The sequence below is a fragment of the Macaca mulatta genome, chromosome 1 (assembly GCF_049350105.2).
Source record: "Macaca mulatta isolate MMU2019108-1 chromosome 1, T2T-MMU8v2.0, whole genome shotgun sequence".
Lineage (NCBI taxonomy): Eukaryota > Metazoa > Chordata > Mammalia > Primates > Cercopithecidae > Macaca > Macaca mulatta.
The window spans coordinates 74,437,967-74,462,919 of record NC_133406.1 but is presented as its reverse complement, the minus strand read 5'-3'; the positions used below and the strand labels follow the sequence as shown (position 1 = coordinate 74,462,919).

Here is a 24,953-nt window from a genome sequence, read left to right as displayed (position 1 = left end):
GCAACAGTATGAGATTGGAGTCATCACCATGTTTAAAATGAGGAAATTGAGACATACAAGACTTTAACCCATCAGCCCACATGTCTACCAGCTAAAGAATAGCAGAAGCCAGGCTCAAAACAAGGGTGAACCACTGTCTGCAGCTCTTCTGGTCACCGTATCTGTCTCTACCGATTTTAAGGCTTTTGCTTCAAACTCTGAAGCAGATGCAGCTGAGTGAACCATGAGACATATACTAACCAGAGAAAGAACTGAATTTAAAGTTTTTAAAAGTTCAAGGACCATATTGCTGTCTGCAGACTGAGCCATAGCAGCCAGCATCACTTTATTGATTGATTTATTTGGTATTTCTTGTTGCAGGATTTGATTTTTGAGACTCAATATGTTGAAACATGAAGTTTAAAAAACTTAGGGGCTGGGGATGAAGAATATATGAATAATAAAGTGAATTCTGAGCCATTTATTTTTAATAAAAGCTCTGTTCCCGATGATGAAACTGTAGACTTTTAGAATGAAACAGGTCTATAGAGATCCTATTCTCACATCTTGGCACGTCCCAGAATGACCTGGAGAGCTTGTTAAAACACAGGCTGCTGGGATCTACCCCCAGAGTTTCTGACCCAGTAGGTTGGGGTGAAGCCTACTCATCTGTGTTTTCAACCAGCTTCTACTTGATGGAGATTCTGCTGGTCTGGAATCCATACTTCGAAAACTACTGCACCGGTTCCCTCTTGTTCACTGAAGCCCAGTGAAATAAATGCAGCACCTAGCGCAAGCGTACAGATGACCAAAAACCATTCTTCCTCAACTATTCTTTCTACCACATCTTGCTTCTCTGAGAAAGAGAGGGGAACTTCAGAGATGGTATTTTTACCCTCACCCTAAAATTCAGCGTGACGTCAACTTGAGGGGATAAATATCACAGTTAAAATAGTCCTTAACGGCCAGGCGCCGTGGCTCACGCCTGTAATCCCAGCACTTTGGGAGGCCGAGGCGGGCAGATCACTAGGTCTGGAGATCGAGACCATCCTGACTAACATGGTGAAACCCCATCTCTACTAAAAATACAAAAAATTAGCCCGGCGTGGTGGCTGCAGTCCCAGCTACTCGGGAGGCTGAGGCAGGAGAATGGTGTGAACCCGGGAGGCGGAGCTTGCAGTGAGCTGAGATCGCACCGTTGCACTCCAGCCTGGGCGACACAGAGAGACTCCATCTCAAAAAAAAAAAAAAAAGTCCTTAACTCCCTAAAAGCACCATATTTTGTATGGATCATAGGGTCTAGAAATGTTACTGGTTAATACCCTAGTAATAGACACTTGGAAAATTCCCCTCCTGTTCTCATCTTTCTGAAGTGAAGGTGAGTATAGTGACCCAGGAAAGCAAATATATGTAGAATATATTAGCCCCATTAAAATACTGACAAAATTTCTTCAGAGAAACATTGAAACTCATTTTAAAAAAAATCAAGTTGTATGAGTGCGTTAGTCTGTTGCTGCATTGCTATAAAGAAAAGACCTGAGACTGGTAATTTATAAAGAAGCGGTTTATTTTGGCTCACGGTTCTACAGACTGTACAAGAAGGGTAAGTGCTGACACCTGCTTCTGGTGAAGCTCCAGGAAGCTTACAATCATGGCGGAAGGTGAAGGGGCAGCGGCCTATCACATGGTGGGAGAGGGAGCAAGAGAGAGGGGAGAGGTGCCACACACTTTAAAATTTTAAACACCCAGCTTTCTAGTGAACTACCAGAGTGAGAACTCACTCATCACTGGGAGGACAGCACCAAGCCATTCCTTACAGATCTGCCCTCATGACCCAAACACCTCCCACTAGGCCCACCTCCAACACTGGAGGTCATATTTCGAGATGAGATTTGGAGGACACAAAATAGCCAAACCATATCAATGTGTGAACATTTTTGCCAAAATCAGAAATTTATTTGGCAGATATTTGTTGAGAGTCTAAAATGTCTAGATTTCAGTGCTAGGCACAGGGCAGAGGATTAAAGGCCATCAAGAAGTTTACTCAGTGGAAGGCAGAGACACATAAGGACAATCTACCTTGACACAAACCACTTAGACCAGTGAGTGCAAAGCATGATAGGACACAGAGGAGAAGGCCATTGATTCCGCCTGGTGCCCTTTCAGGAAGGCTTCCCAAAGGGAACACTTGAGACTGGGTGTTTTTTTGTTTTTTTGTTTGTTTTTGTTTTTTGTTTTTGACAGAGTCTTGCTGTGTTGCTCTGTTGCCCAGGCTGCAGTGCAGTGGCACAATCTCCGCCAACCTCTGCCTCCCTGGTTCAGGCGATTCTCTTGCCTCAATCTCCCGAGTAGCTGGGATTTCAGGCACCCATCACCACACCTGGCTAATTTTGTATTTTTAGTGGAGACAGGGTTTCACTATGTTTGTCAAGCTGGTCTCGAACTCCTGACTTCAGATGATCCGCCCCCCTTGGGCTCCCAAAGTGCTGGGATTACAGGCATGAGCCACTGCGCCAGGCCTGAGAGTGTTTTATCTACCCTGCGGATTGTGTTGCTAAATATTGTAGCTGACTAAATGAGAGCCAGAATTACAAGAAAAGGACCCCCCGCCTTTGTTTTGCAATGGTTTATTTATAAATATGTAACTTTCTCCTCCAGTAAGAGCACATGAATCAAGTATGGTAAAAATAAACAAAATATTTACATTTACTTTCTTTACATCTCAAAATATTGACTAGGATTGAATAATTGAATAGGTTTAACTGTTCAATGATGGCAATGAAGTCAATGTTGGGGGAGAACATGGGCAGTACTAGAAAGCTCTCACCACAAAAAGAGTCCATTATAGCTAATATTGTCTTATTTAATCATCTTTGGTAATATGGAAAGCAAAATGTGGCCATGTTTTCTCCCCAGATCTTCTCAGCAGTAGTAACATGCCCAGGCCCCAAAGCACCTGGTAGTATGACAAAAAAAAAAAAAAAAAAAGAAAGGCCCTTATACTGCAGGCTAGAAAGATTATACAGATGAATCAGAATAATTCTGAAGAAAACACGAATGTTTGAAAGCTGTTATGTTGTATGGGTTGATCATAGTTCTATTTTATTAACAAGGGTATCTTTGAAAAACTCTAAGCAAATATGGTAGTTTTAAAGTTGAGTTATATTTTTTGGATTGTTGTTGCTTCTGTCTTAATGAGGAATGATTTTGCTCCTCTTTAAGTCTCTTGGTTCCTTAGCTCAGATATCCTCGAATTTTACTGTGGTTGTATGGCTGGGAAACTTCAGAAAGGGAAAGCAGTCAATTTGGAGCTGTACCTAACCAGAGTAAAATTCTTGCTAGAGAAGGGAAATTATTGAGACCACAGGATTCTCCCCTCCCCCACCCTTTTTTAAATTTTAGAGGTGGGGTTCCACTATGTTTGCAGGCTGGAGTTCAGTGGCTATTCATAGACAGGTGTGACCATTGATCATTGATCACTGATGCCTTGAACTGTTGGACTCCAGCAATCCTCCTCCCTCAGCCTCTGGAGTAGCTGGGACTACATGTGCACACCACCAAGCCCAGTGGTTTTCTTTTTGTATTGTACATTTTCACTAGTAGGGCAGATCACCTGAGGTCAGGTATTTGAGACCAGCCTGGCCAACATGGTGAAATTCCGTCTCTACTATAAATACAAAAGTTAGCTGGGTGGGGTGGTGGGCACCTGTAGTCCCAGCTACTTGGGAGGCTGAGGCAGGAGAATCACTTGAACCTGGGAGGCGGAATTTGCAGGGAGCTGAGATCACACCACTGCACTCCAGCCTGGGTGACAGAGTAAATCTCCGTCTCAAAAAAAAAAAAAAAAAAAAAAAAAAAAATCAATAAATCTAGATGTTAACTTTGCAGCATGAAAACTGAGCGCTGTTGGACAATCAACAAACCCTTTGAATCTCAGTGTCATCTGTAAAATGGGATGATAATATAATAATAATAAAGTTTCTACCTGCTACAGCGAGTTGTCATGAGGAACAAAAGGAGCACGTGTGAAATTTCTTTGTTAATGTTAAATTATAGCAAAAATATTGGATATTCCACTTCTTAATTAGAATTTTTAAATGTTCTAAACAGCTAACTTTTCTGTCTATATTTTAAAAATATAAAAATTTTAAAAATCTTTCTCTGTTAAATTTCACTTCTTTGTTTAACGTTCTAATTTATTGAAGGATGAATTAATCCATGTCTGTTCTCACTAACGAAAATGGTCTTTGATTTATTTAGTTTCCTAATTCAACTGGTAACTGAACTCTTGCTTTTCGGTGACACAGTTTGATTGGATAAACCTTCGTGATCCAAATATCTGTGCACTTAGTTACAAACTGTAGGTGAGATAAGAACCCCAGGACTTCAGTGTCCTGAGTACAGTCCTCATGCCCCTCCCCCGCCACCATTCCTGTAATTTAATCTACCACAGAAATGGAAAAGGAATTCTTTGTCTTACTCTCTCTTTTTAAAATTGATATGTAAGAGTTGTACATATTTTGGGGGTACATATTGCATTTAGATACATGCATATGTATGTGTAATAATTCAACCAGGGAATCTCACTCTTTTTTGCATCCAAAATGTGGTTTTCTAGAAATAACGGTTGGCTCTCTAGAATGTGATATGTTCTCATCAGGGTCTTGCTCTTTCAATGAAATCATCAAGCAAAACGTACAGGTCTTGTTTAAAAACTGCAGGGAGTAAAGAGAGGTAAAGAGCGGCCTAAAGGTAAGACCTTTGCCTTATTCTGCTGATTAATTCCCTTCCTCCTCCCCCCATAAGAGGAAAAATCCACCTTCCCACTGAAAGTATTCAGTGTTCACTCTGCTCCAGTCAAACATCTTATAGAAACAGGAACTCCGTGACCATTCTTCATGGGATCCTTGTCAACATTTAACCAAAGAAATCTTTAGATAATGAAAAGTACTTAGAATCCTTAATATAGAAATTTTTATGTTACATACAAGAATCATTTTTGAACACTTGAAAAATTTTAGTTTCAGGACATGGGATCACGATTTTTAAAAGCATTTGCTGTCAGATTAAATGAGAAAATGTTTCCATGTTACCCTGGGAAGGGTCACAGTTTTAGGTACTGATACGGCAGCTTTGTTTGTTTGCTTTTGTTTTAATAATAATTGTTTTCATTATCCAATAGTCAGTATGAATATTTACAAAACATGGAAAATTAGAAAGTAGAGGAAGACAGCAATCATTCTACATTGCTCCTTCTTAGCTATCAGAAGAATAAATGATGATGAAGTGCTGGTGCGCCTTAGTATAGCATGGCGCAGGCCTTGCCCTCAATTCTTTTTTCCTCTTTTTATGTTTTTCTACCAACTTTCTGCTTCACCATTTGCCTATTTTTTTCCAATCATGTTATCTCTTAAATTTTTCCTGTATTACTCTAGTTACCCGGCTTAAATTATCTCATTAAATTTGGCAGCCTCTCTTAAATTTAATAATTAACTGAGTAATAGCCTTGGTCATTAGTTCATTCATTCATTCACTTATCCAAGACGTATTCATTGTGTTCCTATAACATTGACAGGAATATTTCTTGAGTTCCATTACTGGCCCTGGGGACACTGTCAGACCCAGCCCAGCTCACAGATTACAGTCAGATAGAGTTCAGAGTAAGGAAAGGTGTGGCTGTTTAACAAAACTGAATCCTTGAAAGAAACAATAGCTAAAATATGCTTCTAACAGGACAATAATTAGCTGAAGAGAAGACAGAATTTATTTCTACTAATACATTCCCATTTCTTTTTAAATATGAACTTTTTTTTTTTTTTAACCTTTCTAAACTTTTGGAGAAAGTAGAGGACCATTTGGTTTACACTTGGATATTTATCTCTTGGGTTCAGATGTCCCTTGGCTTTTACTGGACCTTTGTCCTCAGAGGGGTCAAATCTCCGTCAGAAGTCTATGCGCTAGTATATTGTGAACAATTGTGACATTAACATTGGTAGCTTGTTGCTAACGAAGTACTGGAAAGGGGAGAAATGTAATCTTTTCTAATAGGAGCTTTCCTACTACCTAGGTATGTAACCTGGGTTAAGGCTCTTAACCATCCTGAGCCTCATTTTCTTTACTTGTAAAGTAACCAAGCTGGACTCATAATCCCTATGGTCTTTCCCAGCCTGTAATTCCCCGTTGCCCAGACTTTATGTGCTGCCATAGATTAGTGGCCATTCAATGTAACAAGAGCAAAGCCTTGTGAAGAAATTGAGTTCTTGGGATATCTGATCAAAAGAGCTCCTAGGTGAATGAGTTTGTACTTGGGATAGTAATAAAATCAACAGCATTATTGACTGAACTGCTAGAGTAGAGGGATGTGTAAGAAGTGTCTTAAAGGAAGAGAAATGGACTGTGAGCAATTTCTCCCCTTCTTTCTGGTAAACAATGTACAATTGAATTCTCTGGAGAGTCAGCAGAATCAGTTAACTTTCCCAAGTCTGTCTTCCTCATCCCCATGCAGAAAACATCATGGTAACTTTAAGGGGACATCTTTTAGTTTTCCCTTTTGTTACATGCAGCCAATGTATATGTGCCAGTATGGCAAGCAATTCATAATGTAACGAACTTGCACTTCACTTTCTTTTCTGTATCCAGTATCTTCCACTCCTAGTCAGAGATGGAGGCCAAATGAATTACAATGCCTTTCTCTTGCATCTCTCTGTTCAGTTTTAAAAGTTTGTAAAATAATTTTTAAAGATTTAAAAATAATATAACTAATATTTATGGAAGGCTCACTAAATGTAGGATGACAATAAAATGCATTCTCCAAACGGGGACACTATGGAGGGTGTAAGAAGGTGCTACTGCAAATTGTTACGTTAGGACAACTGGTACAAGCCAAAACTTCCTCAGCCCACTGGATCATATGGTCCCCAATCTGGGGCCAGATATTGTGCTAAATTGGTTTAACCTGCTTAATCCCCATAATAATTCTACAAGATTGTTATTGTTATTCCCATTTAGTAGCTGAGGAAACTGAGACTAAGATGGGTGAAGCTGACTCCAGTCCAAAGCCTCACCCCTCATAATTGGAATCTGAACCCAAGGCATGTTCCAGAAGGACCTGTAATCCCTTACTCTAAAACCTTCTTCCAGGTATGACAAACACACACCTCTAATTAATTTGCCTTGATTGGGGGAAGGAGACTGTTACCAAACATAGTCATCTATAAAAAGTAATCTTAGAAGTGTGTCAGAGAGTTCAAACATCAAAAAAAAAAAAAAAAAAAAAAAAAAGGATAACTCTTTAAACCTGTTTATATGGATACCAGATGTTAATATCTTATTTTTTTTTTCACTAGTCCTTTGAAAATTCGGACAAAAGGATTAACACAAGCCACAGGAAAAGCGAGTTTTTAAACTTGTATTGAATATCCATATATGTCAGGAAAAAAATACATTGTGCTTTTTTTGATGTTTTATGATATATATATTTTAGACTCAAATATATTATGTGTTGAATGGGGTGGTTAGGATGGGTAATTTGATCATTTTACTGGTATCAAAGCATGGATTGCTTATTCTGGAATCTGTCATGTGTGTTCCACTTCCCCCTCCTTCTCTACTACTCCCTCCACCTTCCTCTCAGAGTTAAGCTACCCTTTATTTTGGACAACACTATCACACACATGATTGAGTCAACAATTTATGGCTTTTAAAAATAGGGATTTTGTCCTCTCTTAGGTTTATTGTTTATCATAATCATCTTTCAAGTGAAAAGGCTAATTTACTCTTTCTATAGGAATATTTTAAGCTTGATTATCATAATATTACAGCTGCCTGAAAAGGTCTAAAACGGGACATTGACCTTGAATGTTTTCTGCATTTAGCTCATGGTGCTTAACATTCAGGAAGGAATATAACTGCAACTCGTTTATTAATGTATAATCTCAAAACGTTAACTATTGCTCTGTAAATACATGCTATGCAGATTATAGAAAGCTTGTAGGATACTATGAAATGCATTTGGTATCTTACCAGGGCAAGTATAATGGAAATACAACCTAACTAAAGTCAGTTTTCCCATTGGAGCTACTGTAGTTTATAATTTAATTTTTACTGACATTTCACCATGTGTATTATTAGTTTGACAAAATGAAAATGAAATAATCCTGAATTAATTAAACGGAAACTGAATTGCCTCTATTAGTTTTTCTGTCTTTCTCTGATTCTTTTTCCCTCCCTCTTCAGCTTTCAGAAACACAGTGGGAAAGAGTTTAGTGTGTTATGGAGGTGAGATAGTTGCTCCCCAGAGAATGGGCTTTTTTTATATATAGACTCCATAATTTGGGAATGGGATGGATTTATAGGACAAGAGGTTTGTCAAAAGGAAAGGTTTTTATTAGTGCTTCTGTGGAAGCGATCACTTTCAGTAGAAATGATTGCTTCTTGCCAATCGAGACAATAATTTAAATATCAAAGCCTGTGCCCTAGAAATGAAAGGCAACAGGAAATGAGGAATGATGAATTGATAGAGGGCTGGTGGTAATATAGTGTAAAGTAGTCATCCTGACTTCGAAAGAAGTCTGCATGTTCTCAGTGGGAAAGGTGTGTTCTTAAGCAGGTTTATAGCACAAAGGAAATCCCAATTCTCAGATGAGGAAATGAGGGACAGATAAGTGAGGTGACCTGCCCATAGCCACACAGCTCATGAGGAGTACAAGGGAGCCTGGTGCTTTGCTTGTCATTTTAGGTTCTTTTCCCAAGGTTTTCTTTTGGAGTTAAAGATAGTAGTTAGTAATTGTCTTGGTTTGCTTTTTGTAGGATGGTATATTATACTATATATGATACATTTAAAACAGCAGGGAAAATAGTTCAAAAAGTTAAACAGCTTTTCAAAGATTTTATACTCCTGAGGAAAGATTACAAGGCAATTTGAAAATCTAAATTTGTTATGCCTTGTTTAGTTTTACATATTTAACAAATGATGAATGCGCAATATAAAAAAAAAAAAACTTGCTTCAAAAATGACAGTGATAAACTTGAACATTTTAAAGCAGGTTAGTCCTGTTAATTTTCAGAAAAGAAAGGTAGGAGCTAAATATAGCTGTTAATATGCAATAACAGCAAGCATTTCTCATCACCTTCTAGCAACATAAGAATTCCTAGTTAGAATGTTGCAGGAAATGATTCTGACTTAAATGTAGTAAAATGTCTGGTGCATACGACTATAAGAATCTTCCTGTTGTTTCCACTTGAGTTTTGCTTGTTTTCATTCTGTGCTTTGAAATAGAAATGAAGTATATTCTCTGCTTGGTGACTACATTAGTTGGGACTGAAAATGAATTTATTTGGATATTTATGACTGCATTATTTCAGGAAGAAGAGATTGAAACTATGTATACACTAAGAGTCTGATGCATAATAGACTGATATTAACTAATTTATTAATATTCTTTGTAGAACAATCGTGAGAGATCCTTTTGTTTGGTTCAGTTTTTCTTGATTTGGGTAGACTCCTTGTGGTAAGATTGTGAAGTGTATAGACTGGAAATATATGTGTATCCTAGGCTGTTTATCTGTTTGTTTTTTTTCCAGATTTTTTGTAATTGAGATTCTTGAAGGTTTAAGTTCAGTATTACTCATGGTGCATTTATTTCCCATGATTATCCATTGTTTTCTCCTTCAAGGTGAGAAAAATCTGGGACCAGGGAAGTTTCTTGAGATGACTGAGCTGTGTATTTGTAAAAGGTTCTGGAAGCTGTCTCACAAGTTTAGTGAAGAGGATTTTTTTAAAAAAAATTTAAATTGGTTAAATTGGATTCAAGACAGTAAGTATAGTCTTTAGGTCCTTGAATTGTACAGGTGATACTTTGATCCCAAGGGGAAAACATCCAACTCTACAAACCTGGTACATGTCTGATCACTCAGAAAGCAGTGAGCTCAGTGAACACTGCACCTTGCGTAGATGAAATATGGTTAGTGAAAAATCAGTGGGGATGATACTGTGTATGTTTGTACATGTATCTCTGTGAGCACAGCAAAAAGACTTACACATAAGTATGAGTCTAAATATCTTTAAAAATATACACCAGTGAAGTCAAATGGATCATAATGAGGGCAAATAAGTACCCAAAGGGAAATAAGAAAATTATGGGAAATCAAAGATCACTTGTATGAAATTTGGTGACTTGAGGTCCACTGGTAAATACACTACAAATCTTGTCTTTAAAAAGCCATTTCAAAGGAGTAATAAACAGGTTCTGTCACAGCATGATAATGCAAAGAAACTGAACACAGTACAGGATTCTGCACAGGTGCAAAATCGGAGTGCGTTCTTTGAGTACATTCAGATGCATTGAGTACATTAAATAATTTATATTTTTTACAGAAATATCCATAGTCAAACCAGGAAGGAAAGTTTCTGTTTTTTTTTTTTTTTTTGGTATATCTTTTTTAAAGTATGTACAATTGAATCTATTAATTACCCTGAGAATTTTAGTTTATTCAGAAATCAAGATAGTAACCATATGAATCAAAGGATGTTTTTCTGTCTTTGTAATGCAGTATTAGCTTCCATATTTCTTTGAGTGTATTTTAGAAAAATCTTCTTTCTTTTGCAAAATGCCTGTTTTATTTATTTTTTTAATTGTAAAATGATTACATGTCTTATTTGAGATTGAATAGACAATTTTTTTCTCTCTCAGTGTCTGCAGAATGCTTGGATTTTCTTCTACATCTCAAAGCTCTTTTAATTCACTGCTCACAACCAAATTTACATCTTAATTGCAGAGTTCACATTTAACAATATAGACAGCATAATGCTACTGGTAATTAAGCTTTTACTACCTGCTTTTATACAGTATTCTGAGGCACCGTTTTTGCTATGTGAGTTCTGATCTAGAAACTTTGTATGCATTTAGAACACAAATAAAAGTAATCAGGCCTATATCTTAGATATAGCTAAATACAAGGCAGTGAAATTGCTTTCTTCTGTGGGGGGACCAAATCATGTCTGTCATTTTTATATTCTGAATTTTAATGTGGCTGCTCTATTTTAGTGTTTTGTTTTTTTTAAGACCTAGAAAATTTGAGAGGGTTGAGGGAGTTGAGTCCTAATTTAGTGAATTTAACACACGATGAATATCTGAACTAATTTATTTTGATCTCAAAGATTATCCTATTTCTATCATGTAGGACTTAAGACATAAAAGGTTGATAAGCAGTAGAGCTGAATTATATCAAAATTGTGGGTTTTTCACTCTCCATAAGGTAGCAGTTATCTCTTCGCCATAAATAGCTGGTATCTATTCCAATGTACATTTGCTAGTATAAAAAAATCCTGTAGATTAAAATAGGACCTAAGCAAACTCTTTGTTATATGGAAATTAAAGACACGGTATACACAATTAAAGGAGGAAAAAACACACTTGTCCTCTTATATCCTCCTTTTATTTATTTATTTTTTGAACACTTTTGATTGAGAATTCTTAGTTTTGTAAATTATTATCTGTTTGAAACTAGTTCTTATAGTGACCAGACTGTGTGATGGTTTATAAAATGTTTCTGGGTTTATTTTTTTAAAGCATATAGGGTGCCTTATGTATAGAAACAAATATGTACACGGTGTTTTATTTGAAAGCAGGATGTTTTGGGTAAAATCATATATATAATTATATGCCTCCTAGTTTGGAAGCTTGTACTGAAATATATACAAATAATTAAGAATACTTTTAGTGCACTGTTTAGTAATGCTCTCCCTACAAAAAAAAAAAAAAAAAAATGCTCTCTTTATTTTGTCAAAATGCATTGAGAGAGATTTAATTCGCTATTTACCCCCACAACCCTCAGTCTCCCCACCCCTAAAACTGAAGAAGCCAATTTGTCCTGCGGTTGTTTACCTTTGTTTTGAAAAGCTATGCGTTGTATCTACACGTAAAGAGACAGTCGCAGGTATAGAAAGGTTTACACATATAATTTACTTAGGCATTCTCTCAAATTGTATTGTCACTGTTTCCTCTTCTGTAGTTGTGTAAAACTGCATTCCACCTCAGAGATGACGATCCCAGTTCACATGCTCAAACAATTTAGAAGAATGTCTTTATTATTATTATTTTTAATGCCCAGCATACATCAGGAAAACAGGAAAAGACATGATTAGGAATACATGAGAAAGTACAGCACCAAATAAACAGCAGCCCCCGGTGTAATCAAAACACAGACAACGGCAGGACAAACTTAATTCTCTACCTTCCGCAGAATCCTTTCCCAAATTAACTGAGAGTCTGCGTGAGTTCTCCTTTTCAAGGCAAAAGAGATCTTAGGTTAGAAATCAAAGGCAAATCCCTCCAGTGCTTAGAGAGTTAAGTTAGTTATGTTTCTTTTGTAGCTTCCCAGAAGAAAAAAAAAAGAGAGAGAGAGAGAGAAGGGAGGAAAAAAAAAAATCAAACCCGAGAGTGTGTATTGGGAGCGTTTCAACCGCTCCCTTCTCCGCTCCCTTTTTCTCTGCCCACTCTCAGTTTCCAGCCCCCTTCGGCTCTCTGCACCCTGCCTACCTGCCTGGCTCCTCTCGCTCCGTGCAGCCTCCCGTCGCCTCCCTCCTGATTGGGCAGAGGCCCCCCAATCGGCTGCGCGGCTGGGCCGGTGGGACTGCATATGTAAAGCCCTACTTCATATTAATAAGCTCCAATCGGGGCTTTAAGTCCTTGATTAGGAGAGTGTGAGAGCTTTGGTCCCAACTGGCTGTGCCTATAGGCTTGTCACTAGGAGAACATTTGTGTTAATTGCACTGTGCTCTGTCAAGGAAACTTTGATTTATAGCTGGGGTGCACAAATAATGGTTGCCGGTCGCACATGGATTCGGTAGAACTTTGCCTTCCTGAATCTTTTCCCCTGCACTACGAGGAAGAGTAGGTACCTTTTTTCTTTCCTTTTTAAACTCGTCGTGGGGGTGCGGGGGTGGGGGCGGACAGACTGTATCTTTACACACTGATTCAGGTAATGCCCTGGGTATTTTGTGTGCACGAGTGCTTGTTTGTGTCTGTCTGTGTCTTTTGTGTTGAGGGTGATCTCCTAATTCAGTAAGTCGAGAATTGTTCTCTGACTACAATGTTACCTTTGAGGCAAAGCTCAGTGACTGTCAGTAAAACAGCTGTGTGACAGTCACTTCTTATTCAGGTGCTAAGAATAGGCACTTGGCACAAATGCTTAGTGAACTGTTAAAATGCATCTTTTACTAGGACCCATTTTCCCAAGGAAAGATGTTTTAAAATACAATATTCAAAATGATTTATACTATTGAGTGCCTCTTATGTATTTGCAGTTTGACAGATATTTTCAGCTCCTTGTCATTTCTTACCGCGCAGAGTTAGAGGCAAAATTGCACATTTACTAATTCTCCTTCAGAGAACAATTTAAAAACTAGCCCTATGCAATTCTGAGCTAGAATAATGTTATTTGCATGGTTAGCGTTAAGTCAGCACTTAACTGACAAATCAGTCCATTAGGTAACATGAGATTTTCACACATTATAAATATTTAAGGGGGGGAAAAAAAACTAAAGAAGAAACAGTAGTGACTTAAAAATTTTCCTCTTAAATAAACTCTGTTCAGAGTGTGGATTTGTCTCATTTATTGTGTCCAGAAAATATAGAAAAGTACTTTCGTTCTTACATGCAGTTTAATTAGTATTTATGAATATCTTTATGCACATGGAAATATATATTTAGATTACTAAAGGAGGGGAGTGCGTAGGGGGTACGAGAAGTAAATTAGGCATTTTTGTGTAAATGAGTAGGTCATAAACTTAATTTCAACCTACTGTTAAGATAAAATATTAGTATATCACCAGAGCTGTCACTGGTTTATCTCCCTTTCTGTTGAGTCAGTTATATTGCTTTGCTTTCACATTACAGTAATACCAACTGTTATAATTCTGAAAAGAGTGCCCTTGGCAAACATTTTTCTCTATAGATTGTGAAGAAAATATCAAACTCTAGAAGATGAGGTAGTGCATTATAGGTAGATGTCCACTAGCTGTCCTTAGTGACTGCATATTGCATTGCTTTGTAATTAAGAGATGAAAAGTGACTTGCAGTCTCAGTGGCTGCTCCTGTATGTTTGAGCGTGAGTGTGAGTGTGTGTGTATATGCACGCTCACACATGCACATCCACCCACGTCCACGCTCACACAGGGAATATTAGCCAAGAGATGGATTTAGGAGGAACTGAAAGATTATAAGGCTGTGCTTGCATCAGTTTGAAACACTCAAGGGAAGAAACAACTTTAAGATGTGTAAAAATAAAAATGAAAAATAAACAAAGGTAGGACTGCCCATTCAAGTGTAGTTTGAAGGTTAGTGTACTTCGGGCTGTAGAATTGGAGAGTTTAAGATGTCCTCGTGTCAGGAAGAATGTCTTATCCAAGCACGCCCAGATTCTGAACTTTGTCTTGTAAATAAATAAAGAAAACAAACTTTTAAAATCCCCCAGAGCCTTCTTTTTGAAGTAGTTTCCTTGAATTTAACTTCTTATAGCTAATTTGAATAATTCGTTTAGATAAGCCTCTTAAAGCAGATGCATTTAAATGAAATCAAGGCACATGTCCTTTTGGCTTTGGCGCAAGATTCAAACTAGCTTTCTTTTGGGCTCAATTAAAAGTCATCTTTAAAAAATACAGATTTATTGTCTGCCTGCAGTTCTGATGGTTACGTGGTTCACTGGACAGACAGAAAGATCTAACGCTAAGCAACGCATCTGCCTCTCTGTCTCAATTAATAAACCACAGAATTTATACATGCTATTAATATTCATAGTAATTGTACTGGGTTAAACCCCATCACGTGTGTGTATACACAGAAATGAAACCAGAGTTACACAGTTTTAGAGGAAAATATTGGACAGTTTCTGCTTTGGAGGTGGTTAAAAAGATTCATACAATTTATTGACCACCATTAAGAGAGCTTAAAATGTTAACCTCTAACTATGTATTTTTTTATTTTAGGAAATGTGCCAGCACATTAAAGAACATAATACTTGAAAGCTTGTTTCACATTTAATAGCAGTAATAGCTGATAGCATAAATAGATGAAAATAATATATCTGCTCATTTTGACATATGTGTCAGTCTAATCATTCTAAATGAGTGTGCTCATCACATGAATCCCTTTCAACCTCTGATTAAAATGTAACATTGACTACAGGATTATAGAGCGGACTTAATTTTACTGACTGTTTTAACAGTTGTCACAGCTGTTGGAAGAAGGAAAGGCAACTGAAACACTCCAAAACAGACAAGGCGAGGAGGGAACAGTTTAGTAAATTTCAGCCTGGTCACTGAGGTCCAGACATTGAAAATTTGAGTTTTGTGTTTTAAGATTCGTGTTTGGAGCTACACAAGTTTTATTTTGCATGCTTCACTCTCTGTTTCAGGGTTTTCATGTTTTTTCTTTTTCTCATCTCTCCTTTTTTAAATCTATACCAATTTAAAAAAATACAACAATCCCAAAGTAATTCCATAATGTCAAATTATAAGTGATAAAACAGGCAGAAAGGAAAAATTTATGCAGTAACAGTAACAACAACAACAAAAAGCCAAAATCAGAGGGGATGCCTCTTTTTTATTTAGGGAATGATAAGAGCTTGGCCAAGTCCCTTTAGATGTGATGTTATTTGAGAACTCTGAACAGGCACTTTGTTTTTTCGAGTAAGAATACTTAAACTCTAGACTTGGAGCCCACATGACTTTTCTTCATGGTTTGTTTTTTATTTTTTCCCTGCAAATCTTGAAAACACCTGCAGCCTTAAAGGTATGTGGTGTTGGTGGGGTTTTCAGATGATTTCTCTCTAAATTGCTTGAAGTGACAACCAGCTGCAATTAGTTGTGAGCATTCTTGAGCTGTAGTCTTGTAACCTTGCCCATTACATTACTAAAGTGAGCAGATTAATTCTATTTTCCTAAAAATTAAATAATCATTGTACATATTCCAAACTACATATAGTTGAAGTGGCCAGATGACGAGTATTATATAACATATGATTTTTCTTCTTGAAGTAAACAACAAAAAAACAAGTGTTCCTGAGTTAATGAAATATATGTTGAATAGGAGTGGTGGATAAATGATGGGTACCCCATCTTCCACTAGCCCTTTGTGTCAGGGTATTTATGTATTACCCTATACACATTTGGTGGTAAGTTTAAAAATCCTTTTTTATAGAAAGGACTAAAAAACAGCTTTCCATTTCCTGGGCAGAGCTATAAGGGTGATGGTGTTGGCTATTTCTTCTTATAGTGATGGTTTCTCATCTTAATGTGTTTATGGCACTGCTGCTTTATTTACTGAGCCTAGTGTGTTGCAGCGGTAATTAACCCATGTTATTAGCAAAGCCCTTGTGGATATCCATTAATTCTCTTGCATAGATGATCATTTTTCTAGTGTTTTCCCCAAATAAGGTATCATTGTTCTGTTTTTTTTTTTTCTAAATTGACAGCCTTTGATATATTTCTTTGATTTAATCTGACCTATAATATATATTGGCCATTTTATAAAGAATAGTAATTAATTCAGCTTTTAAAAATGCTAATAGAAGCAGGAGGAAAGATTTTGTTGTTGTTGTTCTTTTTAAAGTGAAAAAAGAAAAGAAAAGAAGGTTTAAAAATAATGCAGGAAATCAGTTTTAACTCTAAATTTTTCAGATTTTACAATTTATAATAATTTATTTCTTTGGGATATTTTAATCAGTTTTTTTCTTACTTAGTTAATAACACTTTAGGCATTTGCCTAAAATATTGAGCCAGCAGAAAAATACTTGTGCTTCCTGTGCTGAGAAAAGATAAGGACCATCTCATTAGCCGGGCCATACTTTTGCAATTAATTTTAGATACCTGGTGCTATTCATCAAAGAGGGCAGCTAACTTCTCTATGATTCTATTTAACAATACTTTCACAATACCTCACTCCTGTAAGAATTACAGACAAAGAAGAAACCGTTCTTTTGGAAGGTAGGCATAATGCCCAATCTCAAGTGCGTATCACTTACGAAAAATTCCTCAACATTTGTTTTAGCCCAATGACTAAACAAAATATTTCTTTGTCTTACTTGTAAAGTGATGTTAAGCACTGAAGGTTTTGCTTTATATTATTTTATAAAATAAATTATATGCTGACGAGAGATACTTTTTCATACAAATGACAATTAATAGCAATGATTTCTATTAAACCAATTAATATCAAATAAACTTTTTAGCATCACCTATCCAGCTTTTAGAAATAAGAGGAGAGGGTCTGAGGGATCTCAACAGAACTTTAGAATCATTGCAGCACTTAAGCTTTGCTCTGAATTTTGCTTCACAGCAAATTCATGGAAGAGAGAAACAATACAATGTTGATCTGTTGTAAGTGCATATGAGCTCCGGCCCTAGCCAGCTCTCTGGAGAAAAATCTTTGATTATACTGGCCCAGTTTGTTCAGTTTTTATCTCTTTTACATCCACTGGCATTGTATTAAATTGTCATTGTCCTAAAGCACAAGAGATAGAAATGAATTGCAGTTCTCTACATTCTCTGACAGTGAAATATTTAGCCTCTCTTTCTCCAATCATACTTATGTGTATATTTGATAGTGCAAGGATGACACCAAGCATCTCTGCCGCTTGACAATCTTTCCATTGCCTTTTGTATGTTTTGTCATTGATTTTTTTGATAGCCATGTATATGTGGATATACATGATCTATAATATTATGAATAAATAAATACACACATGGTCCTTTAAACTCAAAGCAGTCAATAGGATACACAGGAGTATCTTTGTGTGCATGTATAGTATGCATGTGAAATATGCATGTATATGGGAAGAGGTAATCTGTGTAGATTATACATATGCTGCTAAAAGTATTCATGTGCATTTATATAATAAAATAGATCTCAAGCATTATTCTAATCAGTTAGTTGCCAGTTAAATTTGTCAGGCATGATTTTAACCTGGAATTGGTATTTCAGTTATTTACAGATCTGATTTTAAACTGAGTTTATTTAACTAGTGTGTATTAGACAGTTAACAGGTAACCTAGTAAGTCAGTTTGTGTCTGATTTTAGAATTTTCACGTTATTGTTATTCATGTATTCAGTATCTAGAAATCATAAATAATTTGTAAAATAGGAAAGAAACTACTGATATTAAATGTATAATTTAATGGTTTGGGCCCATATCCAAGAAACAATTTTGAATTAGCTCTTGGCTACATTCTTTTCTTACACAATTGGACCTGACAAATACATCTTAATGTAAAGCATGATAGCTTTCAAACAAATGCAAAATATGAATTTCATTTATCTGCACTACATAAACATGTCATTTGCTCTTTTTCTAAAAGCAAATATATAAAAGTAATAAGTATTATATTTCTATAAAGTACATTATAGATTTCAGAATTATTTAATTTTATTCTAAGAGGTAAGTTTAGAAGTCTGTGAATTTACTTAGTAAATGAGTGTTGAGAGAAACCACTTATGCAATTGCTCTTTCTATTCTAATTCTTGTTCTAATTCATATTCTGTTTAAAATTCCTAGATTCATTGCCTACCTTTATTTATTTCCATAACATTTTAACAAATTTACTGCTATTGTGTTTTTAAAAAAATTCTGCTAACCGCTTCTTTATGCCAGTCTATCAGATCAAAGTTAACTCCTTTATTATCTGAGGGTAGGAAATGACAGACTTTTGCATGATTTACCTGGCCTTTTATTCTTGTTTCAAGTTCATTTTTAGACTTGTACTTTGTAAGGTCTAGGAAACCTTAGCTAATAAAATAATTTCCATTCAGAGTTTTAGCACACACATCTCTCCACTCTACTTTTTCTTTCCAGAAGTGAAACATGTTTCTTGTTCTATGATTTGGACAATATTTCTCAGTATTTTCCAAATGTGTTTTCTAATCAATTATACAGGGTTTTCCAAATGTATCTTCTAACCAATTATCCAAAACTATTGAATTGAGAGAGTTTAGATTTAGTTAGTGTTGTATATATGTGTGTATATACACAAATTTCCTCTTATAATGTTTAAAAATATTTTTTAAATGTTTGAGGGAAACTTGCTTTTGATGTTTTGATTTCTTCAAATGATATGTCATTTTAATTTATGACAATGCACGTATACTTGGAAGGTAACTTACTAAGGCAAAACAATGAAAGAAAAGGCACAGTTTTAAAGAAAGTGGCTTATTTCTGGTCAATTAAAGTCCATTTCAGTATACTGGCATAGATCTTTATGTACATTTCAATGTAGCTATAAAACACACAACACTAACAATTAGAAATACAACCTATGACTATATGCAGTTCTTTCACACAATATAGAAAAGGAAAACACTTGGTTTTGGCATTTAAAATTTTTAAATACTTATTAAATTGCCAAAACTTACAGGGAACCTATTTCAGATTAGATTAAATTCTAAAAGAACTGAAAAGTACATTTATATTTTAATTATAAAAAATAATCTTTGTCATATATATTCCTCTGTGACTTCTCATTTTTCTTTGAGTGAAACAAAATTTCATATATACTTTTCATCATTTTGGTTGGAAGTACACATTATGTGTAATATGCTTTGGCAAGACTTACCTAGCCAAAGAAAACAAATTAATATTGGGCATACTGAGGACTGTCAGGCATATCACAGACGTGTCAATTTAACTTTGTTTCATTATACACCTTCCCTGCAAACAGTTGGCTAAGATGGTACTAAATAAAAGGGAACCTACCAGTAAATTCTCATATCAGATTGATGGCTAGTATAAATGTAATGAAAAAACAACTTGCTTGCTTACTTATCTTTAAAAATGAACTGTAGGAATACAGATAGCATAGATAACAATAAGTTTCCAAGAAAAAAAAAAAGAGAATAACTTAGGCTTGTCGAAATTTTTCTACTACCCTGAAAGTAAAATAGGATTAGAAAGACAAAAGTCTCTGAAGTAGTGAACCTCAGTTGCTCTTATTTGTGAAGTAAATAAAAACTTAAAGAAGGGGAGAATCCAAAGGAACATGGACAATCCACCTTTATCAGGGAACACCTCTTTTTGTTGCACTTTGCATACATTTTCTGGAAAAGAAAAAAAACTTACGCTTTCATTTTGTATGGCATATTCAATATGCAAAAAAAGAAAATTAAAACGTAAATTAAGAACTTATGCACAGAAAATAGGCAGAAGCACAGTAAATTCTTTTTTTTCCCATGATCAGAACAATATCTTTGTAAATGATAATTCCTTTTTCATCTACTCTAGAAAGATGTTACTCATTTTTCATGGCTTTTGAGAATTTGAACAAAGGACTCGTTAAAGAAATATATATTTTTTTCATACTCACAATGTGAGTTAAAACGTCTTAAAATGATACTTTTCAAGGCAGTTATTATGTAACAATATTTATAAGAACTTACATTGCTTTGAAAATAATAGTAACTGCATATTAATCATATATCCAGAACTGCATCCAACATTAACCAAAATAGCAGGTCATATAAAAAATTATAGACTGAGGTATTCATTAAAGAGAAAAAAATAATAAACTGTGAGGTTGTTCAATTGATTGCCCTTTGCCCTCCATAATTCTAAAGTATCCTAGTACATCAACTTCTCCAAAAATGTAAGATAGGCATGTTAAATTGTACTCATTTTTCAATAAATAAAAGAATATTCTGACAATTTTTAATTTCTTTTCAGCCATTAATTCATTAAAACAGATCAGATATTTTGAGGAGGAATATCATACCCGTAACCAACCGTTCATGACCAAAGAAAGGGAAAGATGGATATGGTTGGTGAGAACCATGTCTTTTTCCTATGACAAAGTGACTGTATACAGTTGGTGCTGGGTCCTATGAAATGACGGAAGCATCCCTTTTATCCATAGACTTGAATGAGACCTGCCTCATCAGTCATGGGATCATAGTGTCACAGATGGAAAAGCAACCATCAGCTGAATTGTACTGAACTACACACTTGGCTAATTCATCTTATTGCTCTACACATCTAAAGGAAGGCTCATTCTGTTCTTGGAGTCTAGACAGCATCAGGAGTTGGGCTCAGGTGGGAGCATGTGGCCGCCTTTTTCTGTTCTCTCTTAGTCATTCAGCAAAGGGAGGTGAGGAACAAATGGACAATGTATGCACAGAAGCTCAGGCAGAGATTCTTTCCTAGGGTCAGGATTTTGTTGTTACTCAGTCATTCAAGTAGATTTCTGATTTCTCTTATGTCTAGAAATGTCATTGTTATATCTTTCATGCTCCAAAGTACTATCCATAAATGATTAGGTGTGTCTTTCAATTCATATGAGCCATGAACTAGTTTAAGCATTTATTAATAGATAGAAATGGAGAACAGATCATCTATTTACTTTAATGTGAATGATGATTCTTTTTTCATGCCTTTATATTGAACTATTCAGTTGGTTAAGTCTGAAGAATAAGACAAATAATAAGAGGTTAAAAACTCAAATTGTATTTTTTTATTTCTTTATTTTCTTATAGTGAACAAAACTTTAATGTCTAGAGCATTTATGAGGGTTTTAATGATTGGAAAATCTATCCTGAGAATGTGGTCACCATATGTGACAGCCTTGCTTTCTATCTTGTCTTCAGTTTCTGGGGTAAGTTCGGTGATATTGTCTATTGTCTTCCTTTGCTTACGTTATAGAACTTCTCTGCTGCCACATTGAGATAACCTGAAGTGTGGGGGGAATGCCTGCTCAGTTCTAAAACACTTTCCTAAACACCTTCCCTTCCTCTATCCCAGCAGTATTTTCTCACAATTTCTGTTTCTATTCATCTGTTTTATTAAAGGGTCATTTACTTTGGTAAAAGGTAAGTGCATGATATTCACCCATATTTGCATACAGTGTACAGTTCATTTTCCCTCTGAATTCCAAAGAGATTGCCTTCAACTTTTTATATTTGTTTTTCTTTTTGTTTCTGTTTGTTGTGCATTCTAGTTGAGTGCTTTTATAGTGTTTTCTTGATTGTTGTCAGTTTGGGATACTGGAGGCTGACATTTTTGTTAAGTTAATGTCACAGCAGAAAAACCTATGGTAAACTCGAATCTGGCTATAGTGCATAGAAGATACAACTTATGTTTGATTGTGTGTAAATACAGTTAGTTAGTTGGGGGTTTATCAGATAGCTTGGCAGAAAGAGAGAGGAGCAGTACAAACTGTTTTCAGTTAACTGTGCTGTTCATACACCTGATAAGATTGAGAAAGCTTTTCGAAATGCTGATAGGCTTTGAATAAGAAAAGAATAATCACTTCTACTGGCACCAGCTTATCGGGAATGAAGTAAAATGCCAACACTTTTACATTAGCAAAAGTAAATGTTTTAGACACTCTGTGCCTTTTTTCATTCAAGTTAAATAGGAGGGGTGCTTTTGAGTGTGCTGTAATGAATAGAGGGATTTATTACCTTGACGGAATTACAGGTGAATATGTTGATAAAAGAAACTTCAGCATCAACAGCAGCTTCTTTGATAAGCAGGTGCATCTCTGCTGTACGTTCTCTGGAGAAATTAAGTACTCCTTTCTCCACTCAAATTCTATTAAACATCATTTCTGATGTTAGAAGATGCAGTTATGCCCTATGTCAATCCAGTCTCCCCTGTTTTTTCAGCAGATGGGTTACAGGTATTTGAAACTTAGCTGATCAGACTTGTAAAATGCTAGTCTGCTCTGGTTAAATAAGTTAGGGCATCTGTGAGTTGTGCTGAACGAGCAAACTCCTACAGGAGAAATCTTTTTTTTTTTTTTTTTTCTTTTCAAGAAAGGAATGAGATTAATTATAAAGTTAGGATTCTTTAATGAGAAGATAAATGTATTTGTCTAAGTAATAGTCCATCTTAAAGCACCTCCTCTTGAAAAAAGAGATATTGGTTTTTTCTTCAATATAAACCATTAACTCTCCCAGTTCTGCCATTTTCTCTTCTTTGTAATTTGACGCCTACAAATAATTTGGCATATTCAGATTTGATAAATGATAGTGCAAGAGCAGATTGATTGATTTTGGATTACTATTGATTACTCTCAATGAGATCACTGTGACACACTCGAATCAATAGTATTCGATTAAGCAAGGCACCACCGTTCTATACATTCAGCAGCAGTGGGGAATTCAGGAACAGAATGTTCACAAGCTGATAAATTGACAAAGCATTCAGCTTTAAATAGCCCTTTGTTCAGCACTAGTTCCTTAAAATATATTTCATTGGAAAGTTCGTTTTTGCAACTCGGGACCTTTCTGTGGAAGAAAGGTCATCAGTTTAAGGTTTATTAAATTTTAACTAAAAACAACTGGGCTCCATTTAGGTGTAAAATAATGTAAGTACTTACTGCAGGCAACCTTCATGCTTTTGAGCTGTTGCTCAAAGGTTTCATTCTTTTATGAAGATGTCAATTGTAAACATAAAAATGCATCACTGGAAATGTAATGGTTTAAGATTCAAATGGAAATAAAAATTCCTGCCCGAGGAAAGCACTATAATCAAAATAAGGTGGTCTTCACTTTCTTCAGAAGTGAGCAAGCTTAGCAGCAGTGCTGGGAGGCAGCAGCAGGTAGCGCACCTTGATCAAGCGCACAGCTGCTTATATTTTTTTCCTTCTTATCCGAGGGTATTCATCATGTCGCCAATACTACATGCAAAACACTAAATATCATTTGATCTGAAAACCGCCACTACTGCTGATACACTGAAATCTTTTTGTCCTGACTAAACTTACAAAGACGCTGGAAAAAAAAAATTCATGTCTCAAATCCTTTAGTTAAGGACCTCAAGGATAAGATTTTTCTATCATATTCCATTATCGTGCAGTCTTGGCACTTGGAATGAAGCATTTGCTGTTCTGTTACATAGCATTGCTAAGTGGCTTCACCAAAAGGGGAGGATATAGTAAACACTCCATTGAATATGTAAATGTTCTTACATGCAAAAAACTTCATTTCACATGAAATGTTTACCACTAGGGCCTGTGTACCCAAGCCCTTCATAGGTTCCAGTCTTAAAATAGACTTGGATAAGTTCTCTCATTTTCATATTAATTTTTTTAAAAAAAATTGATGTGGCTTTCTGAGGGAAAAAGCAATAGGAAGGTCAAGTTTGAAATCATAAAATTCCTTGATAAAACATCAGACTTTTTTGAATGAAAGTAAGGTAATGGGATTCTAATTATATTAGGCTGAAGCATGTGAAGTTGCCATTTTTGTAGGTCAAACAATGGTCAAGTATCAGTAATTTCACATGATTCAACACAATAATTAAATTTATTTCTCTACCGTTCATATTCCATAATCAAATTGAAAGCAACAACTTTTTTATTATTTTTCTGATGGGCTGTCACAGAAGATGGGAGACAGATGAATTCTATATAAAATTATACCAAATATCTTATAATATCATTTTTAGCAACTTTTTTTTCTCTAGCATCATTAAATAGCTGCCAAGTATAAAGTATTGTACACACTGAAAAAGTGTGCATTTATCTGCTATGTCTTCTGTGGTTGCTTTGCTGCTTTTGAGAATCCATGTAAAATTTGCATCTGCTGAGGAAGACCATGTCACAAACGCCAGAGAAACCTCCTATTAGAAAACAGTAGTAACCCCCTAGAAAGAACACATTGCTAAGGGTAAATAGTTTCAAAACAAATTGAGGCAAAGATACCAACACCTCAAATATTTCATCCTCACATTCATTCGTTAAGAGAACCTTAATATGCTAGTTAGTGCTTTTTGTGCTTCCCCCAGGGAAGCATTAAAACTGTGCTCCATGAAATCTGTGCACCACTGTGGAGCGGGCAGCTGCAGAACTTCCTGAGTTGGCAATGGAGCCCAGGATGCTTTATTGGCTATTGCAGTCAGGAAAGGTGCTTCAGGAGATGTAATAAAATGACCCCAGAGCCACCATTTGATCCCCCAGATGTGCAGCTCCTATTGGAACTATCCTGCAC

The 24,953-nt window shown here is 35.8% G+C and overlaps 1 protein-coding gene across 17 annotated transcripts in view; it reads left to right on the top strand.

Moving 5' to 3' along the window:
• The window catches only part of ESRRG (estrogen related receptor gamma), a 643,479-nt gene that overhangs the window by 407,249 nt on the left and 211,277 nt on the right, over nucleotides 1-24,953 (top strand). Inside the window, exon 1 of one of the 17 annotated variants that reach the window (XM_028853228.2) lies at nucleotides 12,405-12,872. The exons of 15 other annotated variants lie outside the window; for them this stretch is intronic. In XM_028853228.2, coding sequence (XP_028709061.1) covers nucleotides 12,817-12,872 — 56 coding nt within the window. In that variant the 5' untranslated portion in view covers nucleotides 12,405-12,816. Of the gene's footprint in view, nucleotides 1-12,404; nucleotides 12,873-21,494; nucleotides 21,614-24,953 lie in introns of those variants that run through there. One more of the 17 variants, XM_077986939.1, reaches the window with a different exon arrangement.